Genomic DNA, 20,603 nt, shown 5'->3' on the forward strand with positions numbered 1-20,603 from the left:
TCTCCTAGCCTGAATTTGATGAATGATCTTTGGTAACAAGTTTTCCAGCTGTTCTACCAGAGCTTTGACCAGACTTTCACAATTATGTATAGTGCGGGAAAGAAAGAGGTCTGTAATTGCCAAATATCCCAGTGTATTTTTTTCCTTTTGGGGAGTGATAGATAATGCTATGTCTTCTATGAAGAAGTGATGTGAGATCTCCACAGGACTAAATAAAAGAGAATGATTCATAAAACGTCTTTACCAGTACTATATTAATATAAATAGTGTTTTACACATCCTATACCGTTTCTCTTTTGAGATTCAGTATTTCTCATAATGTTTTTGATTATCTTCTATACTTGTTGATTTCCAAGAACTCATCATATGCATTTTTTGTCTAGTAGATATATAATTTTACTCATTTTCATTTTGTTTTGTTCATATAAGCAAAGGAATAATTACTTTTATCCTTAGGCCCATCTCTGACTATTGATAAGTGAAGAAGAGTGAGGGTCCTGGGTGTCTATAGAGTACATGGAGAGAGGTTGACCTTCTATCATGCTTCCAAGACTTTTCACAGACTGAGTCCCCATACTGGGTGATAAGATGAGATATTTTAGCCAGAAAAGGTTCATGGTGACTATCTGGATTGCAGTGCTCCTTGTTCCTCTCAAGCCTGAGGGCCTTGGCACACCCGTTACCCACTATATGCCCACCAATGGAACATTCTGTAGAACTTTGAGCAATAAGCGCCTAGCAAGTCCTGCTTCTGGTAGACTGCTATGGTGTGGGGCCAGAGACCAGTGTCTTGCCTGGTGGCTTCTACCCTTCCGTTTGTCTCCTGCTCCAGACTCTCATTAATAAGACAGATTACCTGAATTTCTTCAATCATTATTTGTGCTTTCTCGGCCTTCCTAAGTTCTTCTCAAACTAATATTTCGTGTTTTGAGTTAGATGAAGAAAATTGCATTTAATTTTCTTACCCAAGAGACCTTCCATTTTCTCTGAGAACTTTTTCTCGTCGTGAAATTCTTTAGGCAATTTTATTATCAGATACAGATGTGTTTCATTTATTGCCAAGGACAACTACCAGTTTCCAGATTTTTGCTGCTTTAGCAGTTACCTTAATTTAAGAGTTAAGGCTGTAAATAAACTCATTTTAATAAAGTCATTTTTCCATGAGTTTGGTGGGAATTAATTTGAGAATTGAGTGCCAATTAATTACCTGGCAAGTGCAGGTAACACATTTTCTTTGTTCATTTGTTTGCAGTCACTCTTTTGTACAAATGGTGTAGCAGATTTTCTTCTCCCCATTGGGCTTCTTCTGGTTTATCACAGAGAGAAGGGTTTGGAGCAGGAAAGGGAGAAGATTGAGAAAATTTCCAGCAAAGAATGACAGTTGCACAAGAAAATCCTTGGAGATGGAAGAGAATGGAGGAGGGAGAAAGGACGGGAATGTGCTCTCTTTGAGAGAAGAGCAGGGAAAATATCTGTGTTTAATCTTTTCCTTTTAAAGGATGTCCCCATGGAGAGCAGATTGGTGTTGAGGAGACTTATTTATTGGCGACTGAAGCTTACTCACCAGGTTTGCTTCCTGAATTGGAGAAAGATGAGGCCAAGCCCCAGGGCCCATATTTGCTGCAAAATAAATTCAAGTTTAAGAAAAAGGTTTGGGAGGAGAGAACAAATGACCTTGAAAGATTTGAAGAATTCTCATCTTATTCCTCTCCCTCTCCGCCTCAGTATTTCCATGTGTAAAGCCGTGTTGTTTTCTCCTTAGTGAAAGTAACTTGGGTTTGTAAAAGTCTTTAGTTCTTTCTCCACATTTTCTCTAGAGTGCCTTTCTCTAGAGCACATTTTCATCAGTCTTCTTTTTATTTTTCTCTAGCTCACATTTTTCCTTTTGGCGGGGGAGGGTGGAATCTCCCAGGTTAAGTTCATGAGCATCCCACTGGTAATTCTCTCGCCAATTGCAAGGGCCTAAGGACGTGGTGCTGCTTGGGTCCTGCAGTGTCATGGATACCCAGATACCCAGGGTCCCTCCAAGGGTACACATGCAATGCTTGGGGACCCTATAGTGCTGGGAATAGAATGCAGGTGAGCACAAGGCAGGCAAGTGTCCTAACCACTGTACTATCTCCCAGCCCCTTGAACTCACATCCTTATCTGTGTCCTTTGCTTTGGAGATCAGCATACTCATGATCTTTCCAGTACATTGGAGGCTTCCAAGATTTTCTGTGACTAGGAAACCACCTCTGTCCAAGTCTGCAAAACTACGTGACAATCTCCTTCACACCCAGGTGTGCGGATCTTGATTTAGAATTCTGAAAATTGTTTGTTCTTCCCAAGAATCACTGAGTTGGCTTATCCATTTTTGTATTATACGACAAAAACCAAACGTGAAAAAAACAGATGGAGTTTGGTTTATAATGTGGGTCAGCAGCTGGGAAGGATCAGGAATTGGTGTTTCATCATAATCATGTTTAAGATATAAAATTATAAAGGATGTTGGGCTTCTTTTAGCATGTAAAAGAGAATAAGGGGGTGGCTGTTTGGATATGTGCATTACAGACCTCTAAGATGTTACACAGACATTGATTTCTTTTATAGTAACATTTGTGAACTGGGTAGTAGCTGGCTCTTTCCTTTATGGTTTTAGTAATACCATCTGCTCTTTAATATAAACATACTGAGATTTCTACTTCTGGTTTAGGTGGATTTGGAAATGATTTAAGATCTCCCACATCTCTACCTTCTCATCTTCCAAAAAAGGATTTTACATAGTTAAGTAGAATGTGGGAGCAAGCTTTGGATACAAAAAACCCTCCATGCTGATACCCCAGTGCCTTCACCTGCAAATTATGTGATGTAGAGTGTATTGGTAAGGTTACCTTCTCTCCCTCGGCCTTAGTTTCTTCTTTCATGCAATGGAGCGGAGATGTTTAATTTTGGAGTAAGTTGTGAGGGTTCAATTACTTAATAAAATGTTTTTAATAGTTACTGATTCCCTTTGTATCATGTCCTGAAATACATAGTTATGTTCTTATTGATGGCTTTCTCCTTTCCTCCTTTGCTGCCACAATTTCATTTAAAGCAAGCAAACAAAAAATCCTCAGTAGGGGGCCAGAGCGATAGTACTTACTTACCAGGAGTAATTTCTGAGTGCAGAGCCAGGAGTAACCCCTGAGCATTGCTGGGTATTACCCAAAAAGTGAAAGAAAAAAAAAGTCCTCAGAAGTAAATAATTTGGAAATTTTTAGTTGCCTTTTTACTTTTGCACAAGAACTATTATTTGTATATATTTCCCCCACCCCCTTCCGTCCTTCCTTATTTTGGGGATCTATGTAGAGGAAGATCTCTGTGCCCAGTACATAAAAGTCTTCTAACCCCTGGCCACCTTGCTTATGTTCACCTGGCTTTGCTTTCTTGAGAGCTTCTTTTAGCACTGAGATCTTTGGAGCAGATTGTGGTTATTCCACATGGCCAGTTTATAATGCAAAAGTGAAAGTGGGCCTTGGCTTAAAAAGACAAACTTAATTTTCTGATAAAATGGGGTTCAGTTTAGGTAGCTAAGGAAAGCCATGAGTGGGCCCGTGGGTTTTGCTAAGATGAAGATTAGAGTAGGAATAAAAAGGTCTTCTTACTTTCTCTTTGCACTAGAGTGGGCTCTGCCATTTGAATCTCATGAGAGCACGAGCTGTTATGTCAGGATGTCCTTCTTCGAGGTCCTTTGATTCACCTGTACTTTCTACCCCTCCTTTGCCGAATTGCTCAATAATTCTGGTAGTCTCAATGTGTCGGGCCTGCAGCCATGGAAGAACAGAGCTTGAAGGAAGTCTTGGGTGGATGGTTGATGGAATAAATGCCCTCTCGGTAGTTGTAGCTTGTCTGTCTACCTATAGTTCCTCTGGCTTCTAGCAGGCACGTGTCCCATTGTTGTTAAGTAAAGCCCGGGATGTGTGTTTGACAAGTTAGCAGCATGGCAGTTCTGCTTGCTCCCCAGCCCTGCTGCCGACTCAGGGAGTGTTTGGTTTGGCCTGTGGCCAGCTCTCTGCTATAAGATGCATTTCCTTGACAGGACAAAGTGAGGAGCAGCATTAGCTGCAAAGTTTATAAAGGTTAGCTAAACACACACAATAAATATTAATAAACAAAAAAGGCCCACCCACCTTTGACCTTGAATTCTGTTTCTTCATTCCATGTTTTAGAATCCCTGTAGTATTTGATTAATAACCAGTCTTAGGGTAATTGAGGCTTAAGTACTCTCTGCCTGAGTTGACTGCTTGCAGAGCCCTTACTGGCTGTGTTTAGTGACTCACACCCACAGGAGATGGGAGCTCTGGAATGGCCTTTTAGTTCAAGGGGGTCTCATTAGCCTTCTCCCTGCTGCTGTGCTAAAAGACAGGTAAGTGTCCTTCTTTTTTATCACTGCTGCTGATCAACTACCCATGTGTCTAAGAGCTTGGGAGGGTAATGGATGGGAACAGGAATAGAGGTGCAGTGCCCCAAGCCGGGACTCCCTGGAAAGCAACCAGACATTGGTCTCTTGGCCTGGGCACTTGCCTCTCTAACATTTACACCCTCAGCGTTGAGGGAGAGAGTAACAGTAACCCGCTGCCCCTGGAAACTGCCTGTTTGGCTGTGTGTCTTGGAATTTACCAAGCCTACCTTGTGGATCTTCTCCAATTCTGCACCCTGTTCACTTGAAAACATGTTTGAGAACCAGTAATCTTAGACTGCTTAGCCAGACCTTAGAGAGTCAAGGAAGAGAAATAATTTTAGTACTGTGCCCTAAAATTGTCCTGGGACCATGTGTGGGTGGCTGAGATTTCTCAGGGTTCTTGCAAACCCCTCTCTCTTGCTCACTGGTTCGTACACATTTCTATTTTTAGACTCACATTAAGACTGAACTAAGCCTACAATGTTTCTAGGATATTTGAAGATAGTATATGATCTGGGGAAATGAATTTTCCCCATAGGTAGAGGAATTAACTTGAAAATTGTTTCCAACTATGCTTAGCAAAACAATCCAAAGACGGGTGAACTGTAACTTTCATTTCTTCAGCAAAAATTTACTGAAAACCAGACTCTAAGGTACTTGGGTACATTGCTACCTAAAAAAGATTAATATTGTTTCTCCTGTGGGTCCTATGTTCCCGAATAGGATGGGGAAGGGAGAGAGACAATAGGCATAAATAAAAATAAGTTATATATTAGGTTAAAAATGAAAGTGCTCTAGAAAAAGCAAAGAATGTGACCGAGTAAGGGGAATTGCGAGGAATCATTTTTAAGTAGGATGATCTGTTTAAGCAAATATTGAAGAAGATATGTATTGATTCCAGTGAACTTATCTCAGGACAATTTATGAAATTATAGTTCTCATATGTCCCTCTACCTGCCTGTGACCATCTAGAGAGTCCATTGTCCATGGTTCAGATTGGGGTCAGTGGCAAAGCCCCATGGAAGTCAGGCTGTGCTTGAACTACTGATTGACGTACTTAAAGCCCAGAAATTTTATTAGGAGAAAATGTGATGACATCATATGCTTGCATCATGAAATAGGTCACAAAAGCAATGCATACAAAGAAACATCCCTCTCCCACCCCCATCAAGCTCTAGCAGTATGATTATTGTCTGACTTTATTAATATCCACTCACTGTTGTTTGTGTTTTATAAGTTTACTCTTCTAGCAGACACTGGATAGCAGGCAACATAGATTAAAGAAAAATTAGGTGGGGATGGCAGCCACAAATTTCAAAACCTGCCCTTTGTGTAGGTACCTCCCAAGTGGTGCTCAGGGGGGCACACGGCCATACCCAGCAGTGCTCAGCAAGACAGGCTCAGCAAATTCAGTGCTCACGACTGGGGATGCTTGTTGCTCAGGCCTTGCCTATTCTTTCAGTGTATGTTCCACTAGGGCCACCTTGGTAGTGCTCGGTGTCATCACGGGGACCACACCCAGTGATGCTTAGAATGTGGTGCTGGCGACTAAATCTGGTTGGGCACATGCAAGGCAGTTGCCCTGACCCTTGTACTATCTCCTGCCCCCCAATCCTGTCTTTTCATCTCCATTTTTTTCCTCCTGATGCCTGTGGTGGTGGGGTGGAATGGGGAGGGAAAACACAGCCACTTGGATTTTGAGAACATCTTAATCCTCTTCAGTGGCAGGAAACCTAAGACCCACTCTTGCAAACATGAACGAGAAGCCCTGCATAGCCTTTGACATGCCTACTTAATTCTTCAGGAATATCAGGAGGATTTGAAGTTATTTGATGTGCTTTGGAGGGGCAGTGTGGCCATACCTAGTGATGAGCATACCTAGTGATGCTCAGGACTGGCCTGACACTGCTCAGGAGTTTCTCCTGGAGGTACTTGGGGATCGAGTTTGGGTGGGCCACATGCAAGGCAACGGCCTTAACCTCTACACTATCTCTCTGGCCCTGAGAGGTGGAGCTTGAATGTCTATCAGAGATTCCCAGTTATTCTCTTTTTAACCGAAGAGGATACTATTTACTAGTGCCCATTTTTCCTTAGTCCTTGTACATGGGTTGGCATGCAATAGGTTCTTTATGCACACAGAAGTGATGCTTCAACTCATTTCTTACTTTTCCAGGTGAATTCTCCAGTGCCTAATCCAGGGTGTCTCTGCTTACCAACTTTAGTTTTCCTAACACCACACCTATTAATTCTATCCTTGGTCAGCCTGCCCTCCTCTACCTTCTTACTGGAGACTAGAATTAAAAACAGGCGGCAGTTCTCACCAAGAGCTCGTGGTTCTCTTTTGATCCCAGAGCACCTCTTATTTTCTTCGCCAGTAATGAATTCAGAGGATCAGAACTTAGAGTGAACCTTCACTTCAACACAGCTTTTCATTCAGGTTAATGTCGGGCCTTTGTAATCTGTGTCTGTTTCACTTCTGCTATTGTCCTGCTGGTTTTTCTCACAAATAGGAAGATATTATTCAAGGCAAGCAAGTATGAATTGTTCCTGAAAAAAAGTTTTATGAGATTTGGATCTTTGGGAACTAAAAACAGTAACCACCTGGCCTCAATCTGCTGTCCAGAGGGACATATTGTGTGTGTAAAAGCATGAAGCGCTGAGACCTAAATCGGTTGCAGTGGGAAGCAGCCCTGAATTATGTAGGTTCGGTCTTTCAGGATGCCAGGCTCACAGTGCTGGCTGGGAGAGCTCGGCTCCGTGGTTTTCAGGCTCGTCAGGAAAGGAGGGCTCGTCTGTCAGGCAGGGAACGGCCTTTTTCCTTAGCTACCACAGAGGTAACTGAAGGCAGGTAACTTGACTTCAGGAGCAAGGCCTTCGAGGCACCAAAGAAACCTTGTTAAAGCTGCAGGTAACCAATCAGGCAGCTGAGCGACTGAGCGAACTAGCCAGCAAGGTCCCAGCCCCAGTTCCTTCTTCCATTGGCTGTCTGGTTGATTGCCATGCCTTTCCTTTGCAGAGTGTTGTCCGTTGCCTGTGGCATCCGAAGTTGAACCAGATCATGGTGGGAACCGGAAACGGATTGGCCAAAGTCTACTATGACCCCAACAAGAGTCAGAGGTATTGCAGAAGTGTTGCCTCTTTTAGATGGATGACAACAACTGGGGGGGGGGGGGGGGGAGGGCTGTTCTTTGGCCCCTGCCTTTATTTATTTTCTCCTTTGATGGGGACCTACCCTTTTAGAAAAAGCAGCTGGCACAGAGTAAAGCCTTAAACTCCTAGAATTGTGCTTTAAAGAGGATTTGGAAATTACCCTTGATCTAGACCGAATTCAAAGTGAAAGTTTCCTAGGGATTTGCAGTTCTTTAGCTGAAATGTTGAGTGCAAAGGGGGGAGACTTGCCCATTTTGCATTTTCGCATACCACCCTGGACAGTGGCATTAGCAGTGTACATGCAAGGGATTAGCCTAGCAGGGAGCTCACAGCTTTCAGGAAATGGAAATGGGGAGTCCATTTTGTTCCCTTTCTGTTTAGGCTTTTAACAGTTCTCAGTTTGAATGTTTAGTGGGATGGTCCTCTACCAGCCAAAGAGACAGAATAGGTATTTTCCCCTTCAGTCTGCCCACCTGCAAAACCATACTTAAGCTTTTCGATGTATCTCAAAGATCCGAAAACATCATTAGAGACTCCATCGGTCCCTCAGTAATTTCCATTTTTCTTGCCACCAGCACTCAAAAGGATGTTTCTTGTTTGGGTTCCCCCCACCCCCTTGTTAAGGTACAGTCTCTGTTTAGCTCTTTCTCGAGAGTTAATGCTAGTTAACCAGTATAAAAATTTACAAGCTAAATTTATGGGGGTCCCCCATAAGCCTGCTTTAAGAGCCCGCCTTTTTTGAAGTGAAGGAAATGCATCCTTCAAGCCTCACTGGCGATGGCCCCTGGAAGCCCCAGTAGACTCTAAGCAGCAACTGCCTCATAGGTCCCAAGCATCAAACTGGGTGGACCATCCCTGGGAGTGATCCCCAAGCTTCTTGGGTGTTGCTGGGGAGGCCCCCTCCCCAGAAAATTAGGAGACCATCTCTGTTAATGGTAATTCTGGACTCTAGGTGGACGCTAAGTATCAGCAGGCATCCCTCTCTTCAGAATGTTTTGGACTAGGAGCCCATGCCCTACAAAATCAAGCTATAGATTGCAAAATTTCAGAATTAAGAGGATTGTCTTTGTGTATTTTTTCAATAAAGCAATTGAAGATGCTAATGTAATTAGAATGAGGAGTCCATTTCACTTAAGAAAATAATGGAAACTGCATGATTTCTTGCACTTAGAGGGCACTGTCTTTGGAATCTGGGAAAAGTATGTTTATTTGTATTTGTTCTTTCTAAAAGGAATCACTCACTATTCCAAAGGAAAAGAAAAGATTCTAAGCCCACTTTTGTTTGATCCCACACATTCTTGGGCTGTAGCCCCTGGATAACATTGCCAAGCTGTCTCGGCTCCAGGCACTTGTATTCTTATAATTGAGATGTGGACAAATGCCATTTGGGGTATAGACCACCCAAGATGGCTTCATCTGGGCCATAAATGAAAACTTGCACCCTATGACCTTTAGGGTGAAGGGCTTGTTAATCTTACTGTTATTCTAAGGTCTTAACTTGTTGCTATTTTCTATAGATAGTGTTTTGACTAACTTCTTATTGCCTGGTTGCCTCTCTCATTCATTCTTTCTTTTCCTTTGCTTTTTTCTTTTTTGGGGGGGGCCACACCTGGTGAAGCTCAGGGCTTATTCTTAGCTCCATGTTCAGGTATCACTCCTAGGGGTGCTTGAGAAACCAATATAGGGTGCCATGAATTGAACCCAGGTCGGCCACATGCAAGGCAAGCACCCCACCCGCTGCTCTCGCTCTCCAGTCCTGCCTCTCCCGTTGTTTTATTCAGTAGTCATCATTTGCTGGCAGACTTGCTTTCCCATAAGTTTATTCTCTTATCACAGAGGGCTCCATCTGTTGCTGTCCCCTTAGAAAGTCAAGGACTTGGCAAGATGGTGTGTACAGTGTGTTCCTGAAAGTATCTAATGATTTCAGCATAGACTTTGTTTCTAGGACCAAGTAAAGAAAATAATTTGCTCTTACTCTTACCCTGTAGGGGAGCGAAGTTGTGTGTGGTTAAAACCCAGCGGAAGGCAAAACAAGCAGAGACTCTCACCCAGGACTATATCATCACCCGTAAGTTGTCAGTGCTGTCTCTCTAGTGTGTGACTCTCTGCTGCTCTTAGCGTGGAATGGATCTCAAGTTCCAGGGACAGAAAAAGCCCCCAGTTACATTGCACACAATTTCCTGCATGTGGCTGGGACAGACAGTCATGTAAGAGCTAACCACCTTAGCTTCTGCAATTTATTTTAGGGATAGCATTATTTCATGTAACTTTCAACCCAAGAGAGAGTAGGATATTAAAGTCTAATGCATCACGCCATAGCAGCCTTTTAAAGAATAACAATCTGTTCTAAGAATATACACGAATGAGGTCTTAGAATCAGGGAACCTGGGTTTGTCTAGTTCTATCACTGAGTGCCAGTGGTTGTCAATCAGCTAACCTGATCAGCAGAATGAAGTGGCCCTTCTAAATTCTACCCTCCGAATTCCCTGATCATGTGAGGGGCTGATCCAAGACATTTTACATCCACAGCCATCTGTAGCATGGGCAGAAATCTCACTGGGCCAGAGCAGTTGCTGCCACATTTGTCCCACTGTGTAGTTAGCATGGTAGGTCTGTGTGTCCCAGAGCCACGGAGCAGCTAGCTGCAGGTACCCCTGTGGGCTTTATCGCTATCTCGGTCTAAAGCCCAGGGTGGGGGTGGGGGGGCGCGTGGGCACTGTACTGCTGTTTCCTCTTTGCTGGTGGGTCCCACGTTAGACTAAATCCCATGGACCTTTTGACCTATAGAGAGAGATCTCACGACACTTTTTTGCAAAAGTGAAAGTGTTAAAGTGGTGTCATAGCCAATCTAGCTCATGTCATCACACAGAGCCTGCTTAAATTCCTCCAGGTTGTTTGAAGTGAAAAGCTATTTCCCCCTCTCCTAAAAATACTGTTGTGTCACATTGCCTGACAGTGAGACTGTTCTCCAGCTCCCCTGCAGTCGTGTTTTCCTGGGGAGAGATGCCACCCACGCCCCTGTTGGCTGTGCGTGAAGTGTAGTGGGTGTTGGAACGCTGGACATTTTTGTCCATCATGCTATTAATTCCCTTTAATTCCCTATTATGCCTTGACCCTTTTATCCCCTCCCTGTGGAAAATATTTTCTCTTTTAAAAGAGGTTTTAATCTGCCTATAAGGATCCAAAGAAACTATTCTCGTGTGTTTTGAGTAGAAGAAAAGATAGTGGATTCTTCCCCCAATAATTCTTCTCCTTCTTCCCCAGAGCTTCTCTTTTCAATCCCTATTTTCTTTCATATTCTGGATCTTCGACATGGAGTAAACCTCCATCAGCAGACCCACCCCCTTCAAGTTCTCGTACAGGCAGATTTAGGCACCCCCTGCATTCAAGGCAACCTTTATCCCAGTTTCAGTGGGATAAGTGCTCCTCCCTTCCGGTTACTCAGTGTTGTCAACTCCTCCTGAGAGGTGGTCACATTTCATAAACGTGTGAAGTGATTCCAGTGTTTATGAGGCATCTGAGGAGACTTCAGGGCTGACAGGCAAGCAGCTGGCATTATTCACATTTGGGTCCTGTTAAAAAAAAAAAGAAGTCGTTTCATTAAGTGTTTTGTTTCAAATGCCTAGAAATTAAGCTTAACTGCTACCCATGGTTTGGGAAATGGGGGACCTCACTGATGTTTCCATGACAGGAGTTGACAGGATTTCCTGAGTGCTGTTAGTTGCCAGGAGAGGTGAACAATGAGTCTGGTCTCAAATGAAATGGCTAATTGGTTACAGTAAGACTGTCTTTTGTTATTAGATGAGGGCTGTCATTATGACTTCCATTTCATCTTTTAGTTAGTCATACTTTAGTTATGTTTTTGTATGGAAGGGTTATTATTATAATGAAATTTTTCAAATGTGACTTCTTGTAGCTCATGCCTTGCCTATGTTCCGTGAACCCCGCCAACGGAGTACGAGGAAACAGCTGGAGAAGGACAGACTGGATCCTCTCAAGTCTCACAAACCTGAACCTCCTGTGGCTGGCCCAGGTGACTATAATCTAGGGGGTGACTTGCCAAGGCAGAGTGGGGGAAATGACACAGAATTGGGAAGATTCTTGGGCCTCAGTACTGCATAGACTTTGTACAGACTTCAGAGACTTTGTACTGCTAAGTGGTTTTCAAACATTTTCTATTTTAGCACTAGAACTTTTTGCTTCAAGGAATCCAATAAGGAATTCCAGTGCATAAACATGATAAAAGCAGAGCTGCGGTGCTAAAGTAAAGAAAACTTTCTTTTTCTTTGGTTTCCAGTATGAGCCTATTTGATGACCATGGTAGATTTCTGAGGTTCCAGTGAATCCCAATGTTTTGGGGACCACACCTGTTGATGCTCAGGGGTTACTCCTAGCTCTGTACTCAGGAATTACTCCTGGTGGGCTCAGGGGACCATAATAGGTGCCGGGAATTGAACCCAGGTCAGCTGCATGCAGTGGAAGTACCTTACCTGCTGTACTGTCTCTTCAGCCCGGAAATCCCAGTATTTTAACCACTGGTTCAAACCTCTTAACATTGACTTCCTACTTAACACATTGGGCACTTTGACCAGAATCCACTCTGACTTAGGTTTCACACAAGGCAGGAAAGGCAGACCATCATTTACATTTGTGCTGGTAAGGTCGAGCTGCCCGTCTTTCTGGGAGATGAGTGAAAATCTTCGTAGGGTTTTTAAGAGAGTTGATCCCAGAAGGACACAAGGCACCCTTGACTTCACTGGCATCCCATTTTTAGCTCTCTCCTGTGGAGTTTCCCTTTGTCCTAGACTCCTAAAACTTTCATTTTTTAAACATGTTCTATCATCCAAACTAAATTTTAGACCTAAATCTCTTTGGCTTCTACCTTCATCACTGAAAAGGTTTCGCACATCCATCTTAAATTTTTTTTTGTTTTTCTCTGCCACCAACATCTGAATCAACGTGGCTGAACAATATTCTTTTTTTTTTATGTTTTCTTTTCTTTTTTTTTTTTAATGAAACACCATCAGATACAATTACAGACTTCCACACTTTCGTGATTACGTTTCAGTCATACAATGGTTGAGTACCCATCCCTCCACCAGTGTAAACAATATTCTTGCTTGGTTTATTGAAGTCCTCCAGGCTACACACTGGGTCTCTAGGCTTTCTCCTCTACCCACTGCCATCTTCTTCTGTTGTTACTTTATTTTTTTTTAATGCCTAAACTTTTTTTAAAAATTTTTATTAGTGAGACACCATGAGGTACAGTTGTAGACTTACACATTTTTGTGCTTGGGTTTCAATTATACAATGATCAAGTACCCATCCCTCCACCAGTGCCCATTTCCCACCACCACAGATCCCAGTATCCCTCTGCTGTTACTTTAATTCCAGTCACATCTCACTTTCTTGTCACCACTGCCCCCAAGTCTTCAGGAGCTTCCCAGCGTCCATTCACTTTGCCAGAGAGTGAGATTCGCTCTAGCCTGACTAGCCCGTTTTGAAGCTTTACACCTTACTTCTCTCCCATCTCCCTTGCTGACCTGCAGAGAAGATGCTGTTCATACCTGCCCCCAGTTGCCAACTGAATTTTCTCTTCCTCTACTTTTGTACTTTCACCCTTCTTGTTGTTGAAAATGACCTTCTCTGTTTTCTAAGCTTTCCCAAATTGGATCCATCTCTTCCATACAGACCCACTCAATCACGTTGCCTACAGATCACTTTCTTTCCTCCCAAGTGCAAGTATGGTTACTGGTCAGACAGACTCTTTGGCAATTAAGTATTCATTTCCTTAGTTAGTCTAATATTTTGAGTTTAAAATTAACATTTTGATACATTTCATGTGGTTTTTTATTCTCTTCAAAAATCATACTTTTTTTTTTTAAGTTTAACCATAGGTAACAGTATCTATTGGAGGCTCTATCAGGGAACAAATCCCTGCTCCTTTGAAGAAGGGCAATTATAATGCAATAAAATAATGTGAATAGTGTGTTCACCTTTTCTATTTTCTCTCCTACACATTCTTAGTAGATGCCAAGTACTGTGTAAAATTAACATGTAGTAAATATTATTTTTATAGGAAAACTAATTGTAATTCCTCCTGCATTGCTAGCAATTATATATATTAAACACCTGATACAAATGTTTCTTTCTATTTAAAAATTGTATGGGTACATTGAGGTTTGGTGATTTCCCACTTTGGTTGGGATTATCATCAATGAAAGATCACAGAATGATAATCAAATACTCTTAAATATGTGTGTACTTCAAACCAAAGGGCTGAAATTGTTTCTGCTAGATCAGGTAAATTTGAGCTCTGGCCCCACTTTGTCTTTCATTGAGTGGACTTCCTTGGAGGCCAGTGCTTGTCTGATGAGTGCAGTGCATACAAGACAGACACATATATTGTCTTGTCTTTTCTTATTTCTGATCTTTTCTCCCTTTAAAACAGGTCGTGGTGGCCGGGTTGGAACCCACGGGGGCACTCTCTCATCATACATTGTAAAGAACATTGCTTTGGACAAAACCGATGATAGCAATCCCCGAGAAGCCATATTGCGTCATGCAAAAGCAGCCGAAGACAACCCATATTGGGTTTCTCCTGCTTATTCCAAGTAAGAAAAAGAGGAAGCCTATTTTGTTTGATGAATTGGGGGAAACATAGTATTTCCTTCTGGGTTATGATGTCTCCACCTGTTATTTTACTCTTGAACATGAAGTATAGGACAGGTAACTTAAAAACATTGTTCAGTGCTTTCTGTTCTCTTATTTGACAAACTCTGGGAATTAAAATACAAAACTAGTTACTAATAGTGGTGGAGTGGGGAGGGGGAAGAAGACCTGAGTAGAAGATATGGGGACAATGCTGGAGGTCGCAGGTGCTTTGGTGGAGGAGAGGTGTAGTCGTTTTGCATTTTGATACCATAAAATTTAACACATAGTAACCACGTAAATTATAATAAAGGATAGTAATTAAGAAAATATGGGGTTGGGGGCCAGAGAGATAGTTCAGCTGGTCAGGTACTTGCCTTACATGTGGCCAAACAGGTTCAGTCTCTAGTAACCTCTATGGTTCCTCCAATCTCTCCCGAAGTGATTCCTCTCTGCAGAGCCAGGAGTAACCCCTGACCACCTCGGATGTGGTCCCCAACAAACAAAAGAAATAGAAGAAAGCAAGGACTTTGAGATAGTTTTAAAAGACTCTCAATGAAAACTGCAAATTTGTGTTTTTCACTTGGTTGCTTCAGCCTCCTAGGGGGCATGTTAGAATTAGTGGGGTGGGGGTGGGTCATAGCCTTGTATTAGTAGAGGGAGGTGCTTTCTTTTTTTTTTATTTTAAAAAGGTAGGTTTCCGGTTTCACTGACTAATTTTTTCTAAAAAGGGGGTAGAAGTTTAAATAAGTTTGGAAACTCTGCTATGAATAAATTACTAATTTGGCGATGTGCTTCGTAATGATAGCCTAGTGTGAGGCCATGATATGAAGTCCATTATACACAGTTACAGCCACACAGTCCTTCCGTTATTCATCGATTTGCTCGAGCAGGCCCAGTAACCTCTCCATCATGAGACTTGATGTTACTGTGTTTGGCATATCGAATACGTCACGGGGAGCTTGCCAGGCTTTGCAGTGCAGGCTCAATACTCTCGGTAGCTTGCCGGGCTCTCCAAGAGGGGTGGAGGAATCGAACTCGGGTCGGCCATGTTGGCTGCGTGCAAGGCAAACGCCCTATTGCTGTGCTATCACTCCAGCCCCCATTATACACATGTTTTATAAAAAGGAAAAAAGGGAAGCATTGCGTGTATGTTATCTTAGTTGAGTTAAAAGCAAATGAGGGAGCAGTTTTCTGGCTTTTACATGTAGTGCTGCATGTTTAAGTAACACTTCCTTGGGCAGGGAGGGGGCCAGCCTGCTCAGATTCCCTCTGCCCATGTAACATGGGTGGACTTGCAATGGTTTCTGAAGCCACTAAACCAGGTCTACTACCACTCGAGACAAGAGCTGACATAGAATGGTGGGATTTTCAATGGTTAGTTTTGAGCTGATTTTAGATTTCTGAGAACAGTTACAAAAACAGCTAAGATTTCCCAGGTACTCTCCACTGAATTTCCCTGAATGGTAACACCCTCCACCAGGAGAGCAGCATGATGTGGAAACACAATGGACTTCCCTCCAGGCCTTATTTGATCACTTCCGGTTTCCCCACTTACCTCCCTCTCTGTTTCAGCAACCTGTTGCTTGTAACTGTTTCATTGAGACTCCACCACCATCAGCTTTTCAGTCTTGTCTTTGTGACTTGATACCTTCAGTGATTATTGGTCTGTGACTGTAGAATTTCATTGTTTGGATTTATGTGCTATTCCTTGTGATTGAAATGAAACTGTGCTTTTGAAGGGAGTAGCCATAATCAGGTTGCCACGCACCATTCCCTGTGCATCTCTAGACCTTGAGGACAAGATGCCTTGGGGACTGGGATTCTGATTTTGATCATTTGACTAATGTCAATTATTTTGGAGTCGGGGGTAGGGGGGGAGTGGTGGTGGAGGGGATTGGGCTACACCTGGTGATTCTCAGGGCTAACTCCTGAGTCTGTACTCAGAGATCACTCCTGGTGGGCTTGAAGACCACATATGGTAGCAGAGATTGAACCCTGATCAGCCACTTTCAAGGAAGAGTCTTACCCACTATGGTATCTCTAGGTCCCAAGGCCAAGTTTCTTTACCATAAAGTTTACCAGCATCTTTCCTCTTAGACTTCTAACTTCTTTGTTTTGATGTTTTAATTTTGAAAATACTTTTCAAAATTAAACTTTTGCACTCTAATTTTATCATCCATGGGTAGATTCTCCTACAACAGGAGAATTATCTTAAAAGTTTGTAAACAGTTTTTTTCCCTTTTTTTCCTCGAGGTTTGGGCTGGAGTGATAGCACAGCGGGTAGGGCGTTCGCCTTACAAGCGGCCAACATGGCCAACCCGAGTTCGATTCCTCCGCCCCTCTCGGAGTGCCTGGCAAGCTACCGAGAGTATTCGATATGCCAGACACAGTAACAACAAAGTCTCCAATGGAGACGTTACTGGGCCCGCTCGAGCAAATCGACGATCAACGGGAGTGCCTTTACCTTTACCTTCCTCGAGGTTTAGTAACTTAGAATACTGCTTAGAGAAGTCATTGTTCATTCTGCAGATTTATTTATTTTTCAAGTATTTTTTAATTCATTAATATGGACTTCAGGGTTCTCTATTCTAGGGTTAAAGTCTAGTACTATCATTATTTAGGATGCTGCTCAAATTCTTCTAACTTTGGCCAGTAGAATCCCTTTCTTTCAACAAATTCTTTATTTATATGTTTAAGCACTTTCTTGCCTTCTGATGTCACAAGATATTTCATGCTAATCTTTGCTTTTCTTGCCCTCTTTCACTTCTCCAAGTGCTGGTTCCGTTTTGTTAGATACTGGTATTTAGCAGCAGTTTGTTGTTAGGCATGCTCATGCTATTAAAGGATCATTCTGAGTCCTCCCAGCTGACAAAAATCAGATATACATGCATGTACGCTCACCTACACATACACAGACTCATATACTTCTCCACCTGTATTTATGTATTCAAAAAACCCACAATTTTTATTTCTCTGTTGCCTCTCATTGCAGTCCTTCCCACAAGGCTCTTTTATCTGCTTCCTCTTTCCATATGTGTGACTTCTTTCTCTAGGAGTGAGAAACTCAGTGCTCATTGATACATTCACTTGTTCAATTCTAGTCTGGACATGAAGTAGTTTCAAAATTACTGACCCCCATGAGCACTTTCCCTAACTGGACCACAACTTGTCTATAGACTTTTTTGTTGTTTTTGTTTTATCTTTTCTGACCTTACTGTCTATCCTGTCAAAACACTTTTTTCCCCAGATTGCTCAGAGTACATTATAGCTTCTTCATTACCATTAGAGTTGTCTTTCATTTGTGTTGAGATACTAGTAGGCTTATTTGTTAGTGTTTATGTAATTTCGGGTATGTGTCGCAGGGATGGGAGAGGGAGTGGATGGTGCTGGGTGCTGAGTGAGCCTTGGAAGAAGAGACTCAGAGAAGTACCCCCATAACCCCATCCTCACACCAGCCTTTCTCATTCTTTTCCCATTCAGCCCCTGTACAGCTTCAGTCTTTTCAATTTTCACTTTGTCTTCCTTGGTTTTCTTTTGTGTAGCTGAATATGGAGTAGCTTTTCCTTTTTCCTCACTTATCCCCATCCCTCAGAACTCACTCTCAGTCCCCAAAGTGGATGCTCATTCTTTCACAGCTGCGTAGTAGTTGCTCCTCTATGTGACTGTGCCATGGCTCAGTCACCCACATATCTGTGAATGTTCCTAGTGTTGTCGAGCCCCAGGGACCCGATGGGGTGCCCCATATGGCAAGCACCCTACTGCTGGACAGATCATCTCCAGTCCCCTGAATGTTCCTAGTGTTTTGTAATTACTAAAAATGCTATACTGTAGAAACTTGTAGCTGTGTATTTTTGTACTATCAGAACTATATTCAGTTGTTTTCTTGATATCCTCATGTATTTTTATAATCCTCTCATCAAATTTGAGAACACTGGGATCCTGAAGAGTTGTCAAAACATTAGCGTGCTGGAGGATGGAGTGATAGTACAGCAGGTAGGGCATTTGCCTTGCACATGGCTGACCTGGGTTCGATTCCCAGCATCCCATATGGTCCCCTGAGCACCTTCAGGGGTGGTTCCTGAGTGCAGAGCCAGGAGTGACCCCTGTGCATCACTGGGTGTGACCCAAAAAGCAAAAAAAAAAAAAATAGCATGCTGGAAAAAGTTCTTGGTGAACTGACCCACCTTACATATTATTCTGCTATCATCATTCCTCTTTGGTATTAGGAGCTGTTTTTTATAAGAAAAAAAAAAGTATAGTGCCTTAGCTTGGGTTCCTTAGATTCAGGCTCTGAAATTAAAATGCATATTCCCCCCCCCCTCTGGACTGCACTGAAGATACACTTTATTCTATTTTGTCAATTTTTTTTTCTTTTATTATTTTTTCCCCTTTATTTTATTTTATTTATTTTTTTTTACAGTTGTAGATTTACAATTTTTTGTGCTTGGGTTTCGATTATACAATGATCAGATACCCATCCCTCCACCAGTGCCCATTTTCCACCACCATGGATAATATCCCCCCACCCCCATCCCCCCATCCCCCCCGTCTCTGTGGCAGGGCAATCCCCTGTGTTCTCTCTCTCCTTTTGGGTGTTGTGGTCTGCAAAAGAGGCATTGAGTGGCAAACATGTTCAGTCCATAGTCTACTTTCGACATGCATCTCCCCTCCTGGGAGGATCCTCCAAACATCCTTTATTTGGTGCTCCCTTCTCTATCTGAACTGCCCTTTCCTCTAGGATACCCGGCTGGCCTCTAAGTTATGGAGTAATCCTCCTGGTGCTGATCTCAGCTATTCTTGGGTATTAATCTCATACTTTGTTACTTTATATCCCCCAGATGAATGCAATCTTTCTATGTCTATCCCTCTCTTTCTGACTCATTTCGCTTAGCATGATACTTTCCATATTGTACTACTTGTATGTAAATTTCATGACTTCATCTTTTCTAACAGCTACATAGTACTCCATTGTGTAGATGTACCAAAGTTTCTTTAACCAGTCATCTGTTCTTGGGCATTCAGGTTTCTTCCAGTTTCTGGCTATTGTAAAGAGTGCTGCAATGAACAAACAAGTGCAGATGTCACTTCGACTATACAAAAAATGCATATTTTTAAAAATTTTTATTAATGAAACACTATGAGGTACAGTTGTAGACTTACAAATTTTTGTGCTTGATTTTGATTACACAATGATCAAATATCCATCTCCCTCCACCAGTGCCCATTTTCCACCACCACAGGTCCCAGTATCCCTCCCAACATCCAATCCCCCATCCCACCCTGCCTCTGTGGCAGGGCATTCCCCTCTGTTCTCTCTCTGCTTTTGGGTGTTGTAGTTTGCAAAAGAGGCATTGAGTGGCAATCATGTTTGGCCTATAGTCTACTTTCAGCATGCTTCTTCCATCCTGGGAGGATCTTCCCAACACCCTCTATTTGGTGCTCCCTTCTCTGTCTGAGCTCCCTTTTCCCCTAGCATGTGTGGCTGGCCTCCAAGCCATGGAGAAAACCTCCTGGTACTAATCTCGGCCACTCTTGGGTGTTAGTCTCCTATTTTGTTACTTTATGTTCCCCAGATGAATGCAATCTTTCTATGTCTGTCCCTCTCTTTCTGAGTCATTTCGCTTAACATGATACTTTCCATGTAGTACCACTTGTATGTAAATTTCATGACTTCATCTTTTCTGACAGCTACATAGTACTTCCATTGTGTAGATGTACCAAAGTTTCTTTAACCAGTCATCTGTTCTTGGACACTCATTTTTTTTCCAGATTCTGGCTATTGTAAAGAGTGCTGCAATGAACAAACAAGTGCAGATGTCACTTTGACTATACCTTTTTGCCTCTCTGGGATATATTCCCAGGAGTGGTATTTCTGGGTCAAATGGGAGCGCAATTTCTAATTTTTCGAGAATCGTCCATACTGTTTTCCAAAAGGGCTGAACCAGTCGGCATTCCCACCAGCAGTGAAAGAGTATAACTTTCTAGCCACATCCGCGCCAACACAGGTTGCTTTTGTTCTTTTGGATGTGGGCCAGTCTCTGTGGTGTGAAATGATATCTCATTGTGGTTTTGATCTGCATCTCCCTTATGATTAATGATGTAGAGCATTTTCTCATGTGCCTTTTTGCCATTCGGATTTCTTCTTTGAGAACGTTTCTATTCATTTTACTCCATTTTTTTGATGGGGCTGGATGTTTTCTTCTTGTGGAGACCAAAATACAAAGACAGTCTACAGAATGGGAAAGGATATTCACCGAATACACATCTGACAAGGGGTTGATATCAAGGATATACCAAAATGCGTATTTTTTTAGGTGATTTACTAGGAAGATTTCTTGGAGAAAGCAACTCATGATTTGAAGAGGAATAATGAAAC

At 42.5% G+C, this 20,603-nt stretch overlaps 1 protein-coding gene across 2 annotated transcripts in view; it reads left to right on the plus strand.

The window, feature by feature from the left end:
• WDR70 (WD repeat domain 70) overlaps window positions 1–20,603 on the plus strand; it is a 308,613-nt gene that overhangs the window by 268,539 nt on the left and 19,471 nt on the right. For both annotated transcript variants that reach the window (XM_056112067.1, XM_056112068.1), the window contains exons 14-17: window positions 7,440–7,540; window positions 9,562–9,641; window positions 11,490–11,606; window positions 14,025–14,187. In XM_056112067.1, coding sequence (XP_055968042.1) covers window positions 7,440–7,540; window positions 9,562–9,641; window positions 11,490–11,606; window positions 14,025–14,187 — 461 coding nt within the window. The remainder of the gene's footprint in view (window positions 1–7,439; window positions 7,541–9,561; window positions 9,642–11,489; window positions 11,607–14,024; window positions 14,188–20,603) is intronic.

The sequence above is a fragment of the Sorex fumeus genome, unplaced genomic scaffold (assembly GCF_029834395.1).
Source record: "Sorex fumeus unplaced genomic scaffold, SorFum_2.1 ptg000015l, whole genome shotgun sequence".
Taxonomy (NCBI): domain Eukaryota; kingdom Metazoa; phylum Chordata; class Mammalia; order Eulipotyphla; family Soricidae; genus Sorex; species Sorex fumeus.